General features: G+C 38.9%; 1 protein-coding gene across 2 annotated transcripts in view; it reads left to right on the top strand.

Annotated features, from left to right (window-relative positions):
• cacna2d4a (calcium channel, voltage-dependent, alpha 2/delta subunit 4a) overlaps window positions 1–21631 on the top strand; it is a 102123-nt gene extending 80492 nt beyond the window's left edge. Inside the window, exons 29-40 of one of the 2 annotated variants that reach the window (XM_051959138.1) lie at window positions 2571–2632; window positions 8082–8096; window positions 8536–8580; window positions 8846–8908; window positions 11502–11572; window positions 12496–12571; window positions 12669–12721; window positions 13507–13562; window positions 16073–16193; window positions 17182–17297; window positions 19671–19753; window positions 19886–21631. In XM_051959138.1, coding sequence (XP_051815098.1) covers window positions 2571–2632; window positions 8082–8096; window positions 8536–8580; window positions 8846–8908; window positions 11502–11572; window positions 12496–12571; window positions 12669–12721; window positions 13507–13562; window positions 16073–16193; window positions 17182–17297; window positions 19671–19753; window positions 19886–19978 — 854 coding nt within the window. In that variant the 3' untranslated portion in view covers window positions 19979–21631. Of the gene's footprint in view, window positions 1–2570; window positions 2633–8081; window positions 8097–8535; window positions 8581–8845; window positions 8909–11501; window positions 11573–12495; window positions 12572–12668; window positions 12722–13506; window positions 13563–16072; window positions 16194–17181; window positions 19139–19670; window positions 19754–19885 lie in introns of those variants that run through there. The other variant, XM_051959137.1, reaches the window with a different exon arrangement.
• Window positions 21632–22621: the final 990 nt, after the last annotated feature.

Below are 22621 nucleotides of genomic sequence, written 5' to 3'. Positions count from 1 at the left end.
CACACACACAAGAGGGATCAGTGTGGTAGTTTTAATTAGATTTGGCCTATCAGCCTCCAACTTAGGGAGGGAAAGAAGGCAGATTAATGCTGTCCCCCTGTAATGGCCTTCCAACACTTGATCTGAGATTATGCTTGAGGTAGATGACTTCAAGGTCACTGGCTCTGCTGAGGAGAGGAGATGTGAGTGCCAAGAATACCACATGGAAAGTCACAGGTGATGGTTTTGCTTCGTCGGTGACAAAACAGCAGATTACATATGATCATGTTCTGCAAATAGCACATTTGAAATGTCTGAACGACTTTCCTTGATCTGTTAGAGCTGCATGAACAGACAAACAACTCCCCACCTTCTCCTGCGTGTACGACTGATTACAGGCTGATTGCAGCCACGACTCAGCATCATGGCTGATTTTCGACATAGGACTGCATTTTAAGTTTGTTTAACTGAGAAACACAAGATCCTCTACTGGCTTAAAAATATGAGCTAACTGAGGTTGAGTTGAATGCTTACTTAAACATCATCCGGTGAGTTTTGAAATGTAAAATTAGCTGAGAACTGGACTGATTAGACTCTAAGACATTCATTGCAAATAGACTCGCTTTTGTTTTAGGAGTCTCTCTTCATTTGACGTTAAAAAGAGACGATCAGCTGTGAAAACTGAAGCTGTTTTATACTTTAGATAACATTTCAGTGATGTAAAATAAGTGTGCAGGGGCAAGGACGTGATTAAATGCTAACCTTCCTTGTGGTTAGTGTTTTTTCATTGTTTTGTCAAGAAGAAAACAAGATTTCCCACATCTTAAATGACAGACAACAGGTATTATTTCAATTGATTTTTAATTTAATTAACAATGCATGATGGGAAATCTTCTAGCATTAGTTCAAATTGATCAAACTCTCAGCTGTGCATTTATTCAACTCATCACTTTAAGTTGAAAGACCCTAAATCAGACAACTATTGCTTTGAAATTCTAAAATCATCCTCAAATCAAAGCTAGATATTTTTTGATTGAATTAGCCTGAAATTTACAAAACTTTTGTATTTACTGTCAGTTCACAAGAATTAGTTAATTCCACCAAAATCCTCTTTTACTTAAGAAATTGGATAACATTTATTGCACACATAAATGAAAACAAGCACACACAGGACAGAAGATGTTCAAGTCTTACCCTTATAATATGAAAAAGTCCATCAAGACATGCAGCTCACAGTTTATTCTTAACCCCGGTGATCCATAATTCATCACCTAATAGCATTTTACGAGAATAACTGAGAGTTATGTTCAGGCATCTGACTACAACTTCAGACAGCCATTGGATTAGAGTCATTTCTGCTGCCTCACAACAGCACAAAAACTGATGCATTCTCAATGTTTACTGTGACAGATTACACGACTCACACAAATTTCACACTAATTGAATTTCAGATGGAAATGAATGGAAACAATAGCGGCCTTGAAGGGGGGGAAAATGGCATTCAATTTTGCATAATGCAGTGATGTGCATTTTCAAGGCCATAGCTTCTATTGAGAGCACCGATGTCTCTGTCTAGCATCTGTGGGAACATTAAAGGATGCTACATTAAATGATTTTGCACATATAACGTCAAATTTGTCTCTCGATTAATAAATGCATGAGTGCAGTCGTGTTGTGTGTATATACGTGTGAGGGGAGTTTGTGCGGGTATATGTGTGTTTTTATGTGTCTTGTGAGCACCGCGGAGGCTTTCCCTGAGTGGCTGTACAAAGCACGCTGGGAGAAAAAAAAACGCTGAGTCTTTGATGCTAATATGAAGTGTCATATCTTCCCTCGCAGACTGTGTGTATTTATTGTGTGTGTGTATACAGTATGTGTGCACTGAGAACTTATGCAATTACAGTTCCTTTTCGCATTACCACGCCGACTAAAATGCTGACAGACATACAGCCCTAAGCTGACATAAGCAATCACTCCGCCGCCGTGTGTGTGTGCGTGTGCGCATGTGGGATATACATGTGCAAACACACGCTAATTCTGGGCTTAATGTTTTGTGACTGAGGGTGCTATGTTGTAGAGAGAGTTTGGACACACACACACACTCACTGTCTAATAATAGGAGGTTCACGCAGTGCTGGCGAAGCTCAGAAGGCCAGTTACTGTAAAAGGATTTTCATAAGTTGAGTTCTGAAGGCAGTGCTGATCTGTACAGCAGGTCCTCCTCGACTCCTCCAGCCTCAGAGCCAAGAGAGATACAGTCTCTCACTCTGGGACATTAATCGGCTCATTAATGTTCTTTCTTCTAAAGTGCTCGATTAAAGTTTCTCTTTCTTTTTCGCGACCAGCAGGGCTACTTTTACTGCAAAAGCAATCACCACTTAAATTGAGAGCGTTATCACAGTGGTGGCATCTGTGGCTATCGCAGCTGCTGTTACTAATGCAATTTATATATTGCCACTAATCCTACATGTATTTTATCGCAGTATCACAGTGCTGCTGCACAGTCCTTCACGTCAAAGAGAACTGTTATGTCCATTTTATTGTGCTCAACTGATGTGGCTCTTTGTCTTTGTCTCATTTTCTTTCTGCAGCTATTGGAGTCCAAATGACACTGGAGCTGATTGAGTCCAAATTTTGGGCCATTGCAGCACAGGTAAGCCTGATCTTTTCATTGAGCATCTCAGTAATATTGCTGAAACAAGTGACAAGAGAAGAGGTCTTCAGCACATTGAACTTTAGGGAGGAAGAGTTTGACTTCTGTCTATGAGATCTGTGATGTCGACTCAGGTTTGAATAAGTAACAACTCAGGGTTGGACACGTTCTTGAATATAACAGATTTCTATTCAGTTATTTTCAACTTTATGCTTTTGTATCAGTCATTTGGTAAATGTTTTATAAATGGCAAGTGTCACTGTTATTGTTTGGGAATTAAACTTAGATTTTAAGTTGAACTTCTTAGCATCAGAGGTGACTCTTGGTCTTCCTTTCCTGGGGCGGTCCTCATGTGAGCCAGTTTGTTTGTAGTGCTTGATGGGTTTTGCGACTGCACTTGGAGATATATTCAAAGTTTTTGCAATTTTCTGGACTGACTGACCTTTAGTTCTTAAAGTAATGATGGACTGTTATTTGTCTTGACCTAGCTTATTGGTTCTTGCCACAATATGGATTCTAACAGTTGTCCAATAGGGCTGTCAACTGTGTACCAACCTGACTTCTGCACAACACAACTGATGGTCCCAACCTCATTAAGAAGGCAAGAAATTATACAGATGAAGGTTGACAAGGCACACCTGTGAGGTGAAAACCATTTCAGGCACCTACCCATGAAGCTCATTGAGAGAAGACCAAGAGTGTACAAAGCAGTAATCAAAGCAAAGGGTGGCTATTTTGAAGAATCTAAAATGTAAAACGTTTGACTGGTAGTGGACATAGTACCAAATGACCACAGCTTAGCAAGAAAGTTGCCTCCATCACATTCATTGTGTCCATCTGTTGTTGATGACTTGGAGGTATTATGTGTTGTTGATTTTGTGTAGTTGCATTTCTAACAGAAATAACCAAACTACAATTGACTAAAATGTGTTAGCATCATCTTTAATGTTAGTTATAATCCTAAAATACTTGACTCTTTCCTGTTTTGTTAGATTTATATTGTTGTGACACTGGTATTGTTGCCCAATATAAAAGGCAGAACGTGTTGGGTCCTTGTAGTATTAAACTGACATCAGTGAGAATTTTTTGTCTATTTATAATTACAGCAGTTTTATTGAACAGTGCTTGTAGAATACAAATGACACAATCATCAGTTTGCGCTCCTCTCCCTCAAATAATAACCTCGGCTTTATTTCCTCTGTGTCTAAAATTATGAGTATCATTGGTTCCACAGCCAATCCAAAAGAAGTTTTAGATTTTGTCAGATTTAATCTTTACCAGGCTGCTGCTTTGAATAGTTTATTTTTCGGCATCAGATGAAAGGCGCTCTCCAGTTTCTGAGTCTTTGATTTCAATGCGGTGTTTCCGATTTGACATTAAAATTTCACACTCGCTTTCTAGCCATAAACCAGCTACTCTGATTCACAAAAGTCCTGTCAGTGAACATGAAACCGCTCAATTATCTTTTATAAATATGAAACATAGCTGCTGATGAATACACTGTCTGTTTAGGAGTTTTAGCACTATTCCTTTAAGCTAGCGGGCCTCTCTGACACCATATTTTACTGCATGGCAAGAAGTCAAAGCTGATTATAGGTTCTTTTTCAGCTCCATTAGTTGGTAATTACAGCATTTAAACATTGTTTAATTCCAAGCTTCGTGCAGTGTTTTCCATATCAGTGCTCCCACCATTAAAAGAGTGCTTACCCCTCCTAAAGCATTATACTGAAAGATTAAATGTCATCATTGGGATTGTTCTCAGTGTATATTTAGTATGCTGTGCAGAGAATCACTTCTGTATTCAGTGAGGGATCTTACTATCCTTTCGGGGATCTGGGATCTTCCGCACCTTCAAGAAAACATTTTATTGAGGGAAACTTGTTTAATTTGGCGGAACACTTTTGCTGTCGCAGGTGTTTCATAACCTGGCCCCCTTCTTCTCCTCTGCTCCCATGGCTGTAAATGACAGCAGTTAAAAGAGCATTAAGGCCGCTGGCTAGCCATGAAGTGATGGATAGCTGCTGCAGCGAGGCTCGGCAGCTCCCACATGTGTGTGCCATGCTGCATGTATGTATTTGTGGAGGTTTGAAGAGTGCTGTATATGTGTCTGGTAGTGTTGACTGGGACCATATGCGTGGCCATCTGTGCACACGCGTGTTATTATGTCCACATTCATCATCTAGGAGCTCATTAGCATCATCGCCAGTAGACTTGTTATCCTCTAGATTTATGCTGCATAGAAAGCCATTCCTGTTCTCCCTTTTTTTTCACCTTTTCTCATCAATTTTTGCAAGGATTTCATTTCTTTCCATTTTGTTTTTCATACACTGTCTCCTCCTGTCCTCATCTCCTCTCCTCTCCCTTCTCCTAAGATAGCTTACATAATCATGGTGTCTTTCTGTCATGTACTTGATCTTTATTTCATAGCGTTTTTTGCGTGTGCACTAACAGTATGTGCTCGTTTTGATTGTTCATGTGTGTCACTCTCTCTCTCTTTATATTTATACAAATGTGTGTGTGTGTGTGTGTGTGTGTGTGTGTGTGTGTGTGTGTTCTTGTACTTGCTACATTGTGAGAACCATTTTCTGCATTTAACTATCAAAGTGAGGACATTTTTACAAAGTGAGGACATTTTGGCCGGTCCTCACTTTGAAACAGCCATGTTTGAGGGTGAAGACTTGTTTTTAGAGAACAGGTATGAATTGAGGTTTGGTTAAGGTTAGGGTAAGGATTAAGTTTAGGCCATCAGTTGTGATGGTTAAGGTTAGGGTAAGGCTCTAGGAAATGCATTACGCCTATGGATGTCCTCACTAAGATAGAAGTACAAACGTGTGTGTGTGTGTGTGTGTGTGTGTGTGTGTGTGTGTGTGTGTGTGTGTGTGTGTGTGTGTGTGTGTGTGTGTGTGTGTGTGTGTGTGTGTGTGGCATCCTCTCTACCATCTATTTTAAGTCTTCAGCTCCCTCAGGGTTGAATAAACTGTACCTACTGTAAATCCTGAATGAAAGACGGATCATCGAGAGGATGCACAGTAACCAATCACATGACAGCATCAGCCATCTAAAGAGCCTTTATTGGTGCAGTGGATTTAGATACAGGAGGCAGGGTTTGTTTGTTCCCTCATTTGTATGCTACTTCATCATTAACTGGTGAAGATGAACAGAATTCACTAATAATTTGTTTGCTTTAATTGCTCATAACATCAGCTTAGCTTCATCTTTATGTGTTAGTGAGAAATTATTAACGCAAGGAACGCCTTGCACAAATTCTGTACATCTCAGTGGAAGAGTTACATAAGTGAGCGATATCCTCTCTGACCTTGTAGTTGCTCTATAAGGTTGACTGCCTTAAAATAAAATGTTATTAGAGGATGAATTATGAATTAGTGGGAGTAAGAATAAAGCATGAGCCACCATCTAATGGGAATCGGTCAGGATGTTAATAGGAAACTCTTCTGACGTCACTGGACAGCAGTCTGTGCGCCGTCTGCTGCCTCCATTTGTGGTGTTTAACGCTTGCATATCTGTTAGATGCAGTGAGAGAGAGAGAAACAAGTGAAAATAGGAATTTTTAAAACAGGCTTTAGTCTGAAAAATCTAATTTAGTAATGATAGAGTGTGAATCCCACGATGTACAGCACCATATGTTTCTCGTACTTCATCGCTGCTATATTCCGTCTGACAGTGAGCGCAGAGCAGTGAGCTGATAGCAATTGAAAACAAAAGATGATAGAGTTTTTTTCCATTCACACCTCGGCATATGCTTCATCTCACAAAGAACACTCAGCTGTTCTCCCTGACTCTGTTTTTAAGTCTGCATACGGTTTCTGCAATATGAAATTCTGATTTTTTTTAGTGCACTTACATGCACAAAAATCACAAAATTTTCTCAGTCTTGTGCAAACAAGATTATTCTATGGTTTAGAATGTATTTACAGAATTTGATGTCAGGATTTATTGCATCTGAGTAAACAAACTCAGTCTAGAATAGTATAAAGTTATCAAATGTTGGTGTGCTTCTCACTTGAAACTTCTGTGAACATTCAGTAACATTATCACACAGAGAAGCTGTTCGGTTGGAGTTCAGGGAATGAAAGTGGTAATTGATGTTCTCACTATCAGCTTGACTCCTGGAATTTCAGAAGGAAACACATCACCAACGCCAAATCTGAGTGAGCAGCTTCTTATATGCTGCCCAGATTTAGGAAGCTGGTTCACGAGAAGCTGGAGGAACAAAATGTTACTCAGAAAAGATATGAAAATGTGCTGTACACAACAAAGACAAGGTTCAAAACAGTTTGTTATGATAGCAAATTTGCACCTTTGGCTTTGATTAATTGGCTTGATGGTGATGGTTATACATCAACCAGTCAAAAATAAGAATAAACAGATTTTTTTTTTTTATAGACAGAAAATATTATAATTTCCTCAGCATATTCATGCTTCCCATTGATTCAACTTTTCCACTTTCATGCCACTAGAATATCTGTCATGTCCAGAAATTGCATTTAACTAATGAGCAGTTTTCCAGTTAATTTGTTGAGCAAATTGACGCTGCTAAGAAGATTTGATTTTATTGATCCCATGCTTTTCCCTCCAGTGCAGCCATCAGGAACACATCATCTATTTATCCCAGTGTTTGGTGTAACTACAATAATTATCACTGGTGATTGGTACATGAAATGAATATTGTGACTTCTAGGAATCATTAGCAGGGCTTTAGACTTCATGATTCACCATAGTTCGCAGTCAAATCAGGCAACGCTGTTTGCCCGTAGTGTGTGTGGAAGCCTCGTCTTTCCCATCAGTCCACTGAATTGTAGTTTATTTCAGGAGGCAGCGATGGGAAAGACTGACACTTTGCTGTAATAGGACTGAAAAGGATGATAGATTGTCTCATTCACACTTCGACATGCTCTATTTAGCCTGACCGTGATCCCAAAGACGTACTGTCCATAGACACCAACATATAAAATAGGACCATAGAGTCACCTGAAAAATTATCGACGTTTTGACTTATGACCAGTTCACAGATGGAGGAGCAGAAGGAGCTGAGGGACAGACTGTGCTGATGGACCAAAAGTTTGATATTATGACAAATATTGTCACATTTTGCACATCGGATTGCAGAGAGACAGCGCATTTTTGAGCTTATGTTCACCTGTATAAGCTGATATATGGGGAATATTTGTTTTGGTGGAAGAAACAACTGGAAATGTGTTTTACTTTGTTGAAATTGTTCAGTGTGATTGAAAATCTGCTCATGAGAAAAATACAATCTGTTTTCTACTTCGAGCAGAAGATTTGTGGGTTTTTCAACAGTAAACTAACAGCAGCAGAGACAGTCTAAGTCAATGCATCGACCTACACATCATTAACTGAAGTAATGCTTCTCTTTTGTTCGTGCTCATCTTTTTTGTCTCTCTTTGTTGCTGTCTTTGTGTCTTCTCAGCCAAATGACACAGATGTGAGTATGCATGACATCCCCTCTCCTCATTTTTCAAAACATCACTCTCAACAAACTAAGTCTACCATCCTCAGCACCCGCTGAGCTCTGTAAACTCGACTTCACACCTCAGTTAAAACACACCCATATAGGCAAAGACGGGCGCAAATCGTGCTCACGCAAACTTGCAAACAAGACACGCTGCAGGTAGAAATGACACATCTCGCACAATCTCTCACAGATGTCAACACTGACGCACGTTTCAGGTTCACACCTTCACAGCCATACGCAGACAGAGCATGTGTTCAAATTATCTCCTCGCATACACAAACATGCCCTCCTCTAAACTCATGCAGTCAGTGAATAACAACACCCACCACATCCACCATCAGCACTTTCACCTGTCGGTTGTCAGTGAAAAATCTTCGTCAGTTTGCTAACGATGATATTATTTCTCCAGTGCTCAGGCGTGGAGGGAATCTGTCCTCTTCGCTGTGACAGTGTCGTGAGTATATCTTTCTCTCTGCTTCATATTAATCAAACTAGCATGCATTTGCTATAAATTGTCTATTATTCAAACTCATAAATGATCCTTTTGCTACTGTGTAAAACCACTGAAGCAAGAAACTGGCTGTCGCTTCATAATACTTGCTTTGAATTATGCAAATTATTGAACTATCTGTGTTATCTTTGTCAGTGTGGTCTGACACAGATCTTTGCTTTACATAAATAATTGGTTTCTTTGTCTGTCTCTCTTTCTCTCATATCAGGACATCGACTGCTACGTGATTGACAATAATGGCTTTGTCCTAATTTCTAAACAGCGCAACGATGTGAGCTCATACGCAATCACACGCAAACACACTGAGAATACAGCTGGAGTGCTTTTTAGCCGTGGATTTGATTGTTTAAGAGCACTTCCACTTGTCAATTTTCATTAGGAAGGAAACACACTCAGAGGAACAAGTCCAAACCAGAATGTGTGGAATATTTAGAAATACATTTACTCATCATGTATCTCAGTAACTTAAAATTTCCTTGTGATCTTTACTCTGGGAAGCCATGTTAACCAGCAGCTATCCAGCCTGCAGCCAGGCCACTGTGTCTAACTTAACTTTGAATTAGACTCAAAGCCTCCTAAATCCTATTTCTACTTCTCCACTCACTTATATATGAGGTCACTCAAAAGTTCAGAAGGACTTTCATGCCTTTAGGGCCCATCTTTTTAAAGTTTAAAAAACATATTTAAGATCTTTCCTTTTCTCCCAACAGCAGTGACATTTCTGGAGTAATGTAGCAATTATTACATTTACACATTTGCATTTTCAAAGTTCAGCCTTTTTCCCACAGTTACTATCAATAATCAGTGTAAGCAGTACAGTGAGTCAGTGGTAATGAATCACCGCTGTGCAAGTAGTACAACAACACGGAGGTAAAAGGGACGAAAGCTCCCAGCTGACAGTTATGCAACACAACAAAACATAAGCAGCACTGCGATGGGCTCTCTACATTTTGTGTTGCACTGAGAGTTGTTGTCCTTTTGTTCTGTCTTCTTTTGCTCTTTTTAAACATCAGCATTAAGTTCTGGATTCTGGATGTATTCTCAACAGATGTAACTCTTTCATAACTGACACAGTAAACATTGTAATTAAGCGCAAACTGCTACTCCACGAGGAAAACAGTTTTAAATAAAAAGTGCAAGATTTTAGCAAGCACAATTTTTACAAGATTTCTACAGGTCTTGACTGCTTGGCTGGCTAGTGTGTGCTGATTAAACAGACAACATACAGTACAGCATGTAAATAAATGAGATTTAAAAATGTTAATGGGAAAGTTTTGGGCAAATCCATCTGACTGTTTTCAATCTTTATGCTAAGCTACACTAACTAGCTGCTAGCCTTAGCATTCATTGCTCAGATGTGAAACTGGTATTGATCTTTTCTTCAAACTCTCAGCAATATGTTGTTAGAGACCTCGTAGGCTGAGTGCAATTAAAAGAGATGTGCATTTTAAAAAACACATGTTTGGGTTCAGCAAATAAATTTCAACAATTTAAATCTTTTTTTGTTTGTTTGTTTATGGCAACTTCTAATGAAATTATGATTATTCAGTGAACCACATTCAGTTAGGATAATTGTTTTTTCTTGTGCAATTAAAGGTATTTGTAATTACCACTTACGTAGTAATTAGTAATAAAATAAAGTAATAAACTCAAGTTTTTAAGTTTATTACTAATAAAGAATAAATTCCTTCCCCCATTTTTTTCCACAAAAAAAAAAAGATTGTTTAAATGTCACAGACCTAGTTGCCATACTTTTGAACAGCAGGTAGATTTTAGTTTGAAAAACATTACAAATTTAAGTGGTTCCAATTAGATTCTCAGTCTAGTTTGAAGAAGAACAACCCCTAAACTGTGTAAACTGTGACATACAGTGATTACAACAAAAAAAAAAAATCACTGAAAGGACCCACTATTTGGCTGTTTTGTTTCAAAGGAATTCATTTTCAGTAGAGATCAATTGGAACCAAAGACGAGACGGGTCAAGTACCCTCTTCAACTCGCTTGAGGCAAATGCCAGACTTCACCAAGATTTTAATGGTTGACAGGAACACAAAAAAGCAAAAACTAGATCATGCTTTTTCTCCTCATGAACATATGAAAGCCATTTGTAGCTTTATCATCCAATGCTATGCTAAACTAAAAAGTAAGATGACCAAAGTTCACTTCTCAATACGATGTTATGCATATTCGATCCAGTGTATAAGCAAGTGTTTCCTAAAATCTATACACAAGTCCACTATTGGTAATGTCACAATTGAGAATACTCACAAATTCATTGCTTTAGTAGAATTTATGTGTGACAGAAAAGATACTCACCTTGAAATGTCCTTTGTGGTGTATTTGTTCAACACACAAGTCCTCCACCTCACAGTCGAAGCTGTGATATTATCTTGGCATATTAAGTGGTTAGGAGAAGGGACTTGAAATACTGAATTCCTGGTAAAGAAGAACTCACTTTCCAGGCCACCTTCATAAAGTTATTTCAACCTGAGTTCAGTTTCAATACTCTGAATGCAGAAATTTGAGTTTAATGTACTCACAATATTAAGTTGATGCAATTACCATCTTTACAATCATTTATCAGAATAATGTTTGCAACTTCAAAGGTTTGTCTCCTTCTATGAATTCAAATTTTACAAACATGCATGTAGTAAAGTTGTAAAGTAGAATATGAATTGCTTCTTACAGTGTGTGGTAACATATGTCGCTATAAAACCAACACACAATGTTGCATCGATGAATAATTGATCGCACAGTTGACGCTGAGGTTCAAGAATGAACATCACAGAAGGGACCTGACATTGATATGCTCAGACACACTGATTGTCTCACAGTGTTTGTCTTTCCTCTGTCTTTTGTGATAGGCGGGAAGGTTCTATGGAGAGGTTGACGGCTCAGTGATGACCACGCTGATCCGAATGGGCATGTTCAAGAGGTAGCGCCTGGCTGACAAGATATTTCTGTTTTTGTTTTCTTCTTTGTTTGCCTGTTGTCAAAGGGCAAGAGGTTACCTGAGTCTGACAGGATCCGCGGTGTTCACTCCGCAATGTGAAGTGCCGTTTTCTGTGTCTCAGGCTCAGAAAACTGTGCACTTGAATCTGGCTCATGAATGCATTTGTGTCACCTCATGCTGTGTCTCTAACAGCGGGGTGTTGTCTTAATCAGGAGGCCGGAATGTTAATGTTTCCTATTTTCTTTTCAGTTCTTAACCACTTAAGTCGACCATTAGTATCTATAATGATGCATATGCAAACCATATGATAATAGCATCCTCTCTGTGTTGTTTATTGGAGTAGCTCATTCACCCGTCTTGGTGCTTGTCGTATAGCTGCTTCCCTCTTTTTCCTCCACTTTGAGCTTATTTGACAGCTCTAGATTTTTTTTCTTCCCCCCTCTTAGTTTTTGCCCGTCTTTTATGTTTGAAATCTCTTGAGTGATGTGCTATTTTTAAGCAGCTAAAAGATTTCGTCATGCTTCATTTGACACAGGATATTACATAACTGGTTTTGAGCATGCATGGACTCCAGTGGCAATCTGTGTATGTTTGCAGTCTGCATATGCACACATCTGTTATTTGTGTGCATATACCTGCAAAAGCACCAAATATTCACAGATTTGAAAAACATGAACACATCTCTTGGTTAATCCCATGTCTAAAAAGCTACTCTGGACCGTTTTCGCTGTTGTTTCTTGCTTTTCTGAGTTGCGATGTCTATCGGGGTCTCTGTAAAGGTTAAGCTCAGTCATGCGACACTGTGTGTGGAAGTCTGGAGGGGGTCAAGGAATCAATGTAAGTCAGCGAAATCCTGACAGAAGAGCAACACTATTTGCTTTGTGTGTGTGTGCTTGTCTCCTCAGGGTATCCTTGTTCGACTACCAGGCCATGTGTAAGATCAACTCGCACTCTGTCAGCAGCGCCCGGCCACTTCTCAGCGTAAGTACAATAAACTCACACTGCATACAGCTATATTCCCTTAAAGGTCCACTAAAACCTGAAATAATAAATATAACCTCTCCATCTATCTCTTCAGCCCTTCTATGGTTTGGCCTCAACCCTCAAGTGGTTCCTCTCCAACTTCCTACTGTAAGTGTTGCTAGGGGCAACCAGAGTTGGCTGGTCCATTGTTTGTAGCAGTGTGTCCAAAATAAAATAGTTAAAATTTACAGCTGTAAATTCTGTTTACTTTAAGGGAGATTTGTTTCTTGGATGGCAACACTGATAGTATCCACACAGGAAATCACAAGATGTTATTTTAGGTGAAATACAGAAAAATGTGAGTGATTAATTAAGTCGTTTTAATGGATTAAACAAACAAGATGTGGCATTTTAATTAGGGAGCTTTGGAATTGTGAGTAGGTGGATTTTTATACGTTTGAACAAAGCCAGATTAGCTGTTTCCACCTGTTTTGAGCCTTCATTAACTAAGCTGATGACAATATATTCATATTTACTATGCAGACATCACAGTGGTGTTGATCTTCTCATTTAAAGCTCAGCAAGAAAATAACTTAATGCTGACAGGTGTTATAAAACAGACTAAAGCTGAAACAAATGAAAGTTAGAGAGAAAATCTCCCATATTTTTTTATTCTCGTGACTTGTTAAGGATGAAGTAGCTTAATACATGCAGCAGCTTCATTAAAAGGAACAGTCTGGTTATACACTTAGGAAAATACAGCTACCAAAGCTCCCAATTATTGCTGAATAACTTGAGGACCCATTTTCTTATTCCCATGACACAACTTTGGGTCCTGGCCCAGTTTTTGAAAGCTGCATGCAATCTGCTTGCAATCTGCTTTGGTCTATAATTATGGCCGCCTAATTGACTCCTTCTCCGTGTCCACTCTCCTCTTCCTTCCCCTTCACAAGGTTTCTCCTGGAGTTCAATATCTGTGGCTTCTGGCACACGGAGCATTTCGCTGAAGGTGAGCTCACACAGAAAGAAAAGATGTGGCTAGTTATGGTTGAATGTGGAAGTCACATATATTTTGTACATAAACACAAACCTCAGAAAATCTATGTTTTGTTAACCAGTTCTTAATGAGGGTTAATCCCAGAATGACTCATAGTTGCACCAAATTTTGATTTATTCTGAATTTGTATTTGATCAATACGTTTCTTCTGGCTGGAAATGATAGAAACAAATTACAAAAGAAAATGTTAGAGATATTAGGGATATGTTTTAACAGTGGCTATGTTTGTTTATTGCATTTTTACTAAATACGGCCTGCCTTTGTTTGCCACATTAGCACAAATGTTTGAGAAAGTGCAAACTTCTATACATTCCAAATGGTCCTGGCAGTTTCTACCACATTCTAAAGCATTCTAATACCCTATAAACTGAGCAAACCGGATGCAGTAGCCCCTGGTCAGTTACCAGTCAATTCCAAGGCATGAAACCGAAGAGCTTAGTGAGCTTGTTATGAGGACCCATCACTGAAAGAGTCACACATTGCAGCTGCTCACACAGCAGATGAACGACTACAAAGCTATGTCCAAGTGTTTTAAGTGCCTGTGGCCATAGTGCAATGCATAATCAAATAGTACACAGAGTTCCACACTGTGAAAAAATCTCAAAGGGCACAGTGGGAAACTAAAAATGATGTCTGCACTGGCAAGAATGGTAATGTGAGAGGCCAAGAAGAATCCAAGGATCACAGCCAGATCCGTTTTGATGAATCTGAACATTTCTGGTACCAACATCTCAAGACACACACTCCAGCAGACACTGAGAAGGCTGGTGTTAATGGATGGTGACTGAAGAGGACTCCACTTCTCAGATCATCTGAGAAGCGGTTTTGGTCATCCGTTCTGGGGTCGAGAGGAAAATGGATTTGTTTGGACACAGAGCCTTTTCTTTGGTGAAAGACAGGAGAAACAGTCAACCACAGGAACACCATCTCTGTGGTCAAGCATGTTGGTAAGAATGTAAAGCTTTGAGGATGTTTTTTAGCAAAAGGGCCAATCAACCTTGTCAATGTAAATGACTTTGTGCTAAATTAGGACAGCGTTAAGATTCTGGAGGAAAACATCAGGGAGTCTGCAGAAAAAAAAATGGCCTTGGGCAGCATTGGACCTTTCAGCAAGAAAAACCTGGATCATACAGCCAAAGCGGTCAAAAAACATTTCAAAGAAAACAATGTCAACGTTTTAGAGTCCCAACCAAAACCCCGTTGAGAATCTGTGGAGAGAACTGAAGACCAGAGTGACGGCAATGAAATGTTCCAACTTCAAAGACATCACAAAAGAGCAGTGGTCCAAAATCTCAGTGGAGGAATACAAAAGCTCTTTTGAAGTTTGATTGATGTGGTTGCAAATGAAGGCTTTGTCATTGATTACTGAGAATCATTTTGGCATTTAGAGTCCAATAAAGATGCTATCACGTCTAACACAATTCTTACTGTCCTTTATCAGCTCTTTATGTCATTTTCAGCCAAGAGAAACCTACTGATCAAATAAAAAATCACTATCAATCAGCATTTGGCATAGGTATGAGTAATTTAGGGATTGACTGTACATGAGCTGCATGTTTTAGTAAGCCATTAAGGGATCCCAAATTATTTTAAAATGCTCCCATAAATGTAGTGAGTTTCTACTCACCATCAACATCTTACACAAAAAATACCCATTTCATCTAAACTCGTTTCACAACCATACTGCAGCATTGGCAAGCGTGTACATTGTGGAGTGTTTAAAATGATCCTGATATTGATCATCAGTCTAGAAGTCATTATGGAACGACAACACTGTCAATCCTCTGATGTTATCACCTCTCATCTGCCTCTGTCTGTCATCAATCATACGTTCATCCCCCTCATTACTGTGCCTGTCCATCATCTGCTCCATTAACGCCGTCATCCTCCATTCAGCCAAACCACCTTTCAGCGCTTGTGAGTATCTGTCTTGGAGTCTTCCTAAGGAAGATCAGTGTTCTGTAAAATCACTAGTGTTTCATGTGTGGCGTAGTGTTTGTAGTATACTTCAAACAAAAATAAAATGTTGTGTGTCTGATTGCGTAAGTAGCTTTTAGTGGGAACAGCCACAGTGACTTCAAAACAAGACTCAAGCCCAGAGTCTTACTGAAGCTAATGTAGCTTGAAAGAAGCCAAGCAAAAAAACACCGCTCTCAACCAGACATGTGAAATTCTGACAAGCCATTATGGCTCCTCTCTCTGGTTTCAAACTCATCATTTTACCTGTGCACAGACACCATATTCAGTTTTGTTTGGAGTACACAGCGAGCTAAAGTGCCTCGGGCTCTGCCACAAACAGCAATCAGCAGCTGAAGTGTGAAGTATTTAGATATTAGCCTTCATTCTTCTGTCACAAACTCTTAGCCTGTCAGTCACCAGCAAAATGTCACATTCACAGTCAACTTTCATACCATTTCATTTAAATTGCCAATCTCAACACATGGCCCTTACTCTCTTATTAGCTTCGGCTCATAAGAAAAAAGGGGACATCCTGCAGCCGTGTGACACCGAGTACCCCAGCTTCGTTTACGAGCCGTCAGTCAAAGAGACCAACAGCATTATAAAGTGTGGACGATGCCAGAAGTAAGCACACACTCATGCACACTTATGCACACACAAGTAGCAGTGCAGGCCTCCCTAAGCTCAAGACCAGTCATATTAAATTGTCCTTCCAAAATCCATTTTCTATGGCTTTGCTCTGCTCTGCATACTGAGAGCAGTGTGTATTTATACGAGGGTATCAGGAAGAGGGAAATAAGTAGAAAGGAGCTGAATTAAATCAGGTTTATGGAAAGACCGAGAAGCGTATGGAGAGTGAGTGGAAAACTGAGAGAAAGTATTAGGAGACGTAAATGAAAAAAGATCCAGCGAGGAGAGTAAGTGACAGAAACAAAGATGGAAAAACAGTGGGAGGCAAATGGAGGGGGAAGAGGAGAAAGAGAGGGAAGCTTCACAGCGGGTTTGTGATTATAAGCTGTGTGTGAACGCCCTCATGAGGCCAAACATGGTACAGCACAGCAGAGCCATCGCTTACAGTCCCTTCTGGGCAAGATCTTACGTTTTAATAGTGTTTAGTTCATGCGGCTTAGTAAATATGCACAGTTATTTTTTCATATTACATTCCTGTCGGTGTCTGAAATTGTTGTTATGTATGATTATGCTTTTTATATTAAAAGTCATATACAATATGCATCCTGTTCTTAGCCCTGCCCATGACAGTTGTGATTGGTTTAAAGAAATAACACCAGAACTTTATTCCCCCCCGTGGCAGACTGATGATGAGGATGCAGTCAGACCATTCTACAGAGTTGCATCAGCTCTAGAGAATGGTCTGTTTATGTGAGACTAAGAACCTCCTGACCCCATGTCCGTTCCAATCTTGTGACTGTGATGTCTAAAATTGTTTTTTTTATTACATTTGATTCTGTTTTATCTTAATTCATGTGCAGTACATTTTACCTTACCTGGCTGCCCTGCTGCAAAAAGTCAAAACATTCCTTGAGAGGTTCTCGTTTTTATGTGTTTCTGTTTGGTAGCCCATTGTCACACTTCTCATTTCTGTTCACGTCAGAATGTTTGTGGTGCAGCAGATACCAGACAGCAACCTGCTGATGCTGGTGGTGCAGGCAGATTGTGACTGCTCCAGACAGTACTCACGGATCACCATGGAGCCCAAGGAAGTCAAATATATCCTTTGATGTTTATATTCATGCAGTAAGTGGGTTCATCTCAAGAAATTATCTAACACTCATACTGAATTAGATCTTCTCTAAGTGTGCTTATTTAAATTTAATTGCGCCACCACTCTAACTTTCTTCAAGTCTGACATCCACACTGGAAGCTCTTGAGCACAAGCACACTCTTCAGATTAAGTAGTTTCATGTGGTATTATGCGTTACCTTTTCCTCTTTACCACGGAAAGCAACAACCTCAAAGCACCAATCTACACTTGACAAGCTTAGCTGAAGGTTTGGATCATGCAATAAAACACCTCTGATAGTTTTCTTTGTGAATTATCTGTTTGAATGGCAGAGCTCACCGCCATGTCCCCAAGTGTTCCACCAAAACAATTCCTCAGTCACTATTTTGAGTGAACTTTGGTGCGTTGTGTTTTTAGCCCCGCCCAAGATGATGATTAGTTTAAAGAAATGAAAACATTTCAGGGTGTTTTCCCCTATAGCAGAATGATAATGAAATGCATTCACACCATTCTATACGCTGCTGTGCTATCACCAGAGCATGGTCTGGCTCGTGACCTAATGTCAATCCCAGTGTTTTGACCTCCTGGAACTAGTTTCTTGAAATTTAATGCCAATGCTGATTTTGATTCAGGAATGAATTAGACTTTGGTGGCCAAAAGTCACTGTGATCTCATAAAACACATTTTTTGGCCCTAACTGAAGTATTAGTACTGTAATAATGACAACATTTCCGATAAATCCTTGACAAGATCTGATAATGACATAATGACAGTTTATATGCAAAAGGTCAGAAGTCAGCTCCACTGTGACATCATAATGTTCTGAAAAAAAACTCCTTTCTGGCCTTTATTCGACGCAATTACTCAGGAACAGAAGGTTAGATTGTGACCCAGTTTCACATTTGTTCAAACACTGATTGTCTCGCATTAAACTATTAATGCGAACAGGATTCGCATTAAATTCCTATTAACCCATTAAATTCCTTCAAAGTCTTCACTGCATACAGTATGCTATACGACTCTGGATGGACACAGATGTAATCTGCAACCTCACTTGTTGGTGGACACACAAGTCTAGTTTTAGTTGGCAACACTTGATATTTCAACACATAACTGCCTTCCACGATGGCAGCACAGGTGGGAGAAGGTTATAGAACCGATCATGTGGTTACCGTAACTTTAAATGCACAGTACAATCATGTACCTCAAGTGACCAAAATATACCCAATGACATAATCTTTTTGCTGCACTTTTTGTCCCTGTCACAAATGAATCCCCCTGCACTGCTGTTCCTGTTGCAGTGAACTCACAGTCTTGCTCTGGAGAGAGTATTGACAGACAAGCAGAAGTCACCAAAGCCGAAACAATGACTGGCTGCCCATCTATGAACACTATAATTGTGTATTGATTAGGCTTGCTCGCCTCAGTCATTGTACATTTGGGAGTGTTAATACTTTAGTGGAACAGAGAGACAGCTTGGGGGTTACTTTGACTGCTGGTTAACATGTAGTCTTCTTGGGATGAGTTTCAGTTACTGTTTCCACTCGTGTCTTCTGACAACAAAAACAAAAAACATGTTAATAAGAGCAGCTTTATTGGGAATTTGGCTGTAATACAATGCAGTTTATGTGAGCACAAAGAGTAAGAGAGAGTCAAAAACAGTAACTTATTTGTTTTGAATCAGTGTTGAAGTTTCCACCATGTCTGAATGCCCCTTAACATCACAATTTCCACAAAGCTTTGCCCTGTGGAAATTAACCAAATTACCCACACAATGTGCTAACACGAAGGGTTTTTCTATTGTTGCAAGACATTGCTATCAATAATTAAAATAATCATGGATCTTCAATTCTTTAGATGCTGGGAGTGCATGAAGACTCGTGTGTTCTCACCGTCAGTAACAGAACAATAGTTGTGCTTTGCTTGTGGCTAAGATAGTTTAGAATTAGCAAAATCAGCTCTAGAATGCAAGTAAACCTGTTGGACTGTGAGGTAGCTGCTTGGTCTGAATGGTTCACCTGGAAACGGTGAATTATGGAAAGTTTAAACTGCACAACTATTGGTTCCTCATGTGAAATGTACCAGTGGAGTAAAATTCTTACTTATAAAGCTTGAAGGCTAACTTGAGGGATGACAGAAGTAAATGTCAAATCGTCACAGATCTTGCTCTTCACTTCCAAGTTCTTAACAGCCACAAAACACAATCTAAATGGCTTTTCATCACATCAGACCTTTAATTTAGGTGAAAATATTACTAGTCATGTGCCTACTACACTATATTTTTAAAATAAAACTTTAAAATGCAAAACGTGTAGAGAGGCCTCTCCTGTTCCGGTTGTTTCTTCTTTACCCCACTGTACATAACGCGTCAGTGAAGTGTGACAGGATGAGATCGCAGAAGATTCGCCGACGCCCTGAGTCCTGCCACTCTTTTCACCCACAGGTCAGCTTCTCGTCACTTTATTGTTTTTTTTTAAAACTCAGGACTGCACTGTTTGATCACATCCTGCTGATATCGGGGATTGAACTGATATAGAAAGTCAAAGTGAAATAATTTTCCGTTTTATCCCTGCAGGAGAACGCAGACGACTGTGGAGGAGCTTCTTTTATATCACTGTCAACTTCTCTCTTCTTCGCCTGTCTCTCCTTCGCTGCACTTGTTTCCTGATGATGGACAACTTTGCTGTTTGGCCTTCTCTCAAAAGCAGAAGGTTGGAAAAAATCGAGACATCAGTTGGAACACTGTGCACCTCCAGTGGATTTTTTTTTAAAGGCATAACAGATACTTTGCTCACAAACCTCTGCTCTCTTCAAGGACCTTTGATGTGGGTTACAGTCTGAAATGAACTGAAAACTGAAGAAATAAAAGCAAGTTAATGGACCGTTGTTGCCATGGATACTTTTCCATTACTTATCTTCTCATGCGCCACTTTGCATCTCAGAATGAAAAAGGACGAAAGAGATTCAGGTGGTGGCCATGATGTGCATTTATAAAAGGGGATGATGAGTCACAGGGTGCAACATGACAAAGTCCAAGGGAGAAAAAGCCTGGTACTCATTTCCCGTAACCTACTGAGCTGAATATTGCAGACACACATGCATATTATATATGCGGATGAAAGCATGCACACTTCCAAACACATCCACAATGCTTTATCCACAGATTTTGTTATATTGTTGAATAATTGCCACTGAAAAGAGGGCTATAGTGGTATGGGAGGAAACACTGTTGTGTTGCTGGCGAGAGTCATGTTTTACATGGTTGTTTACAGTAGTAACGGATTATTGAGGATGGATTGGGTGGATGATGGCTCAGTGCCTGGAAAGTAGTCACATTTGAGCTCTATAGGCGTAAGGTAACATGAATATGTAGTAAAGTTCAACAGAATGAGGTTGTCAGCCTCTTCAGGATCTACTTTTTTAGTTTTTACTTGGATAAAATCCAAAAAAGTCTTTGTTTCTGTGACAGTTTTTAAAACAGATGTCTGTCTGCCTTTGTGTCTTTGTGCGTGTGCATGTGTGTGTGTGCGTGTGTGTCTACATACTGGATGTAATTCTGTTTGTCTGTCTATTAGGCTCGACATGTGTAAACCAGAAATGTGCTGTAGATTCTCACAGGGTGTAATTCTACAGACAGTATAGATTATTTTACATTTAAAACTGCATATAGGTGGTTTAGATTGGACTTTGCATGTGCTTGCCACAAAGGATAATTTGCGCTGTCACAAAAACATCAAAATCTTTTGGGAATTAAAACTATTTTTACATCTTTTTTGCTGGAAACTTAGGCTGAAATTTACTTTCCATGAATAAAACTCTGAATTCAAACTTTCATCATTAAAGCAAAACAAAACAGATACTGGCTTTGAGAAGCAACAAAGAAACTTGGTAATAGCTTAATTTTTGAAAATGTCATCTCAGTGTAAATCTAACTGCATACAGTATTTTTGTATACATTCGCTTGTGTGTTTTATATTTTGAACCATTTCTTTGCATTTTGGCCTGTGACCATCAATGTACCTTTTTCTATGGTATTTTTTAATCACCTTACAAAGCATGTCCTTAAGTTGAACTTACTCTGATGACTAAATTGCCTGAGATTTTTCCTCTTTTTGTTGTTGATTCAGTCACATATCATGTGTGTGTGGATGTGCATCATAACAGTACGCTCTGTGGTGGTGACATTATGAAAGTAATTTATTCATCTGTCCCGTTTTTTGTTTGTTCTTTCCTCTGTGCAGTATTCTGTATATTGTATGATTGACTGCATTACCTGAAGCCATGATTTGTACAAAGTCAATTAAACTATCCACATGTCTTATTTTGTACTCGAATTGCTTTCAGATTAGTTTTGTTCTGCTTTGTTTGTTGGTGATTATCATCCGTGCACACATAATATTATTCCAACTTAAAAACGAAAGCCCCCAAAGGAATTGGCTGATATTCAAGGAGGCCTATCAATAATTGAGCTTTTATTTACTCAGCAAAAATGTACGTATAGTGCTTGTAATTTTTAAAACAAAATTATTTTCTTGTGGAATATTTCGATGTGTAATTATAATATTGTACTGAGTTATATATAGAAGTCAAATGAGGACAAAGAATAGACGGCATAAAAAAGTAAGCTCAACGGTTAAGTCACAAGAAGACTTTCTAGATAAAACAAAAGCTATAAACAAAACAAAGTCAAGTAAACTGAGGTAAGATGCCCACAATTTTCATTTCAGGTTTTCTCTTGAATGATAGCGCCCTTGTTAATCTTTCAATAGCACTAAAATCATTTTCTAGTCTGAGAAAATCAAGAGAATTTTGAAGGAGTTGAATGTAATATTTTGACAGTGCAATACCTCTGTGATTTTAAAATGTTATTTTACTTTTAACATTATAGTCGTATGGAGTTTGAACAAAAGACAACAAGTACTTTTTCTGCAATATGTAAAAGTGTGAGAGGAGGACTTTTGAAGGGCCCTGCTAATGTTAGATTTCTGATAATTATATGTACCATCATCTCATAGTGATAACCAGCAATAAAAATGTATTATTGTTATTCTAAGATAATTAATAACTGACTTGATGTTCATCTAATAATGCTGTTAGCTTGCTACACTACTAGCTAGCTTGAATTCATCATTGTAAGCTAAACATCTGTTGTGATTTTCAATTTGACATCATTTTATTCTCAGGAATTTTATTATCAGTAATACAGTTTTAGTAATAGACTAATGTCAGATTTCTGACAAATTATGTACACTGCCATCTAACACAAATGAGGCATGGAAGATGTACAACAAAAAATACGAAAGTACAATAA

This window comes from Acanthochromis polyacanthus, chromosome 1, assembly GCF_021347895.1.
Source record: "Acanthochromis polyacanthus isolate Apoly-LR-REF ecotype Palm Island chromosome 1, KAUST_Apoly_ChrSc, whole genome shotgun sequence".
Taxonomy (NCBI): Eukaryota; Metazoa; Chordata; class Actinopteri; family Pomacentridae; genus Acanthochromis; species Acanthochromis polyacanthus.
The sequence above is the reverse complement of the archived record's forward strand: the minus strand, read 5'-3'. Positions and strand labels throughout refer to the sequence as shown.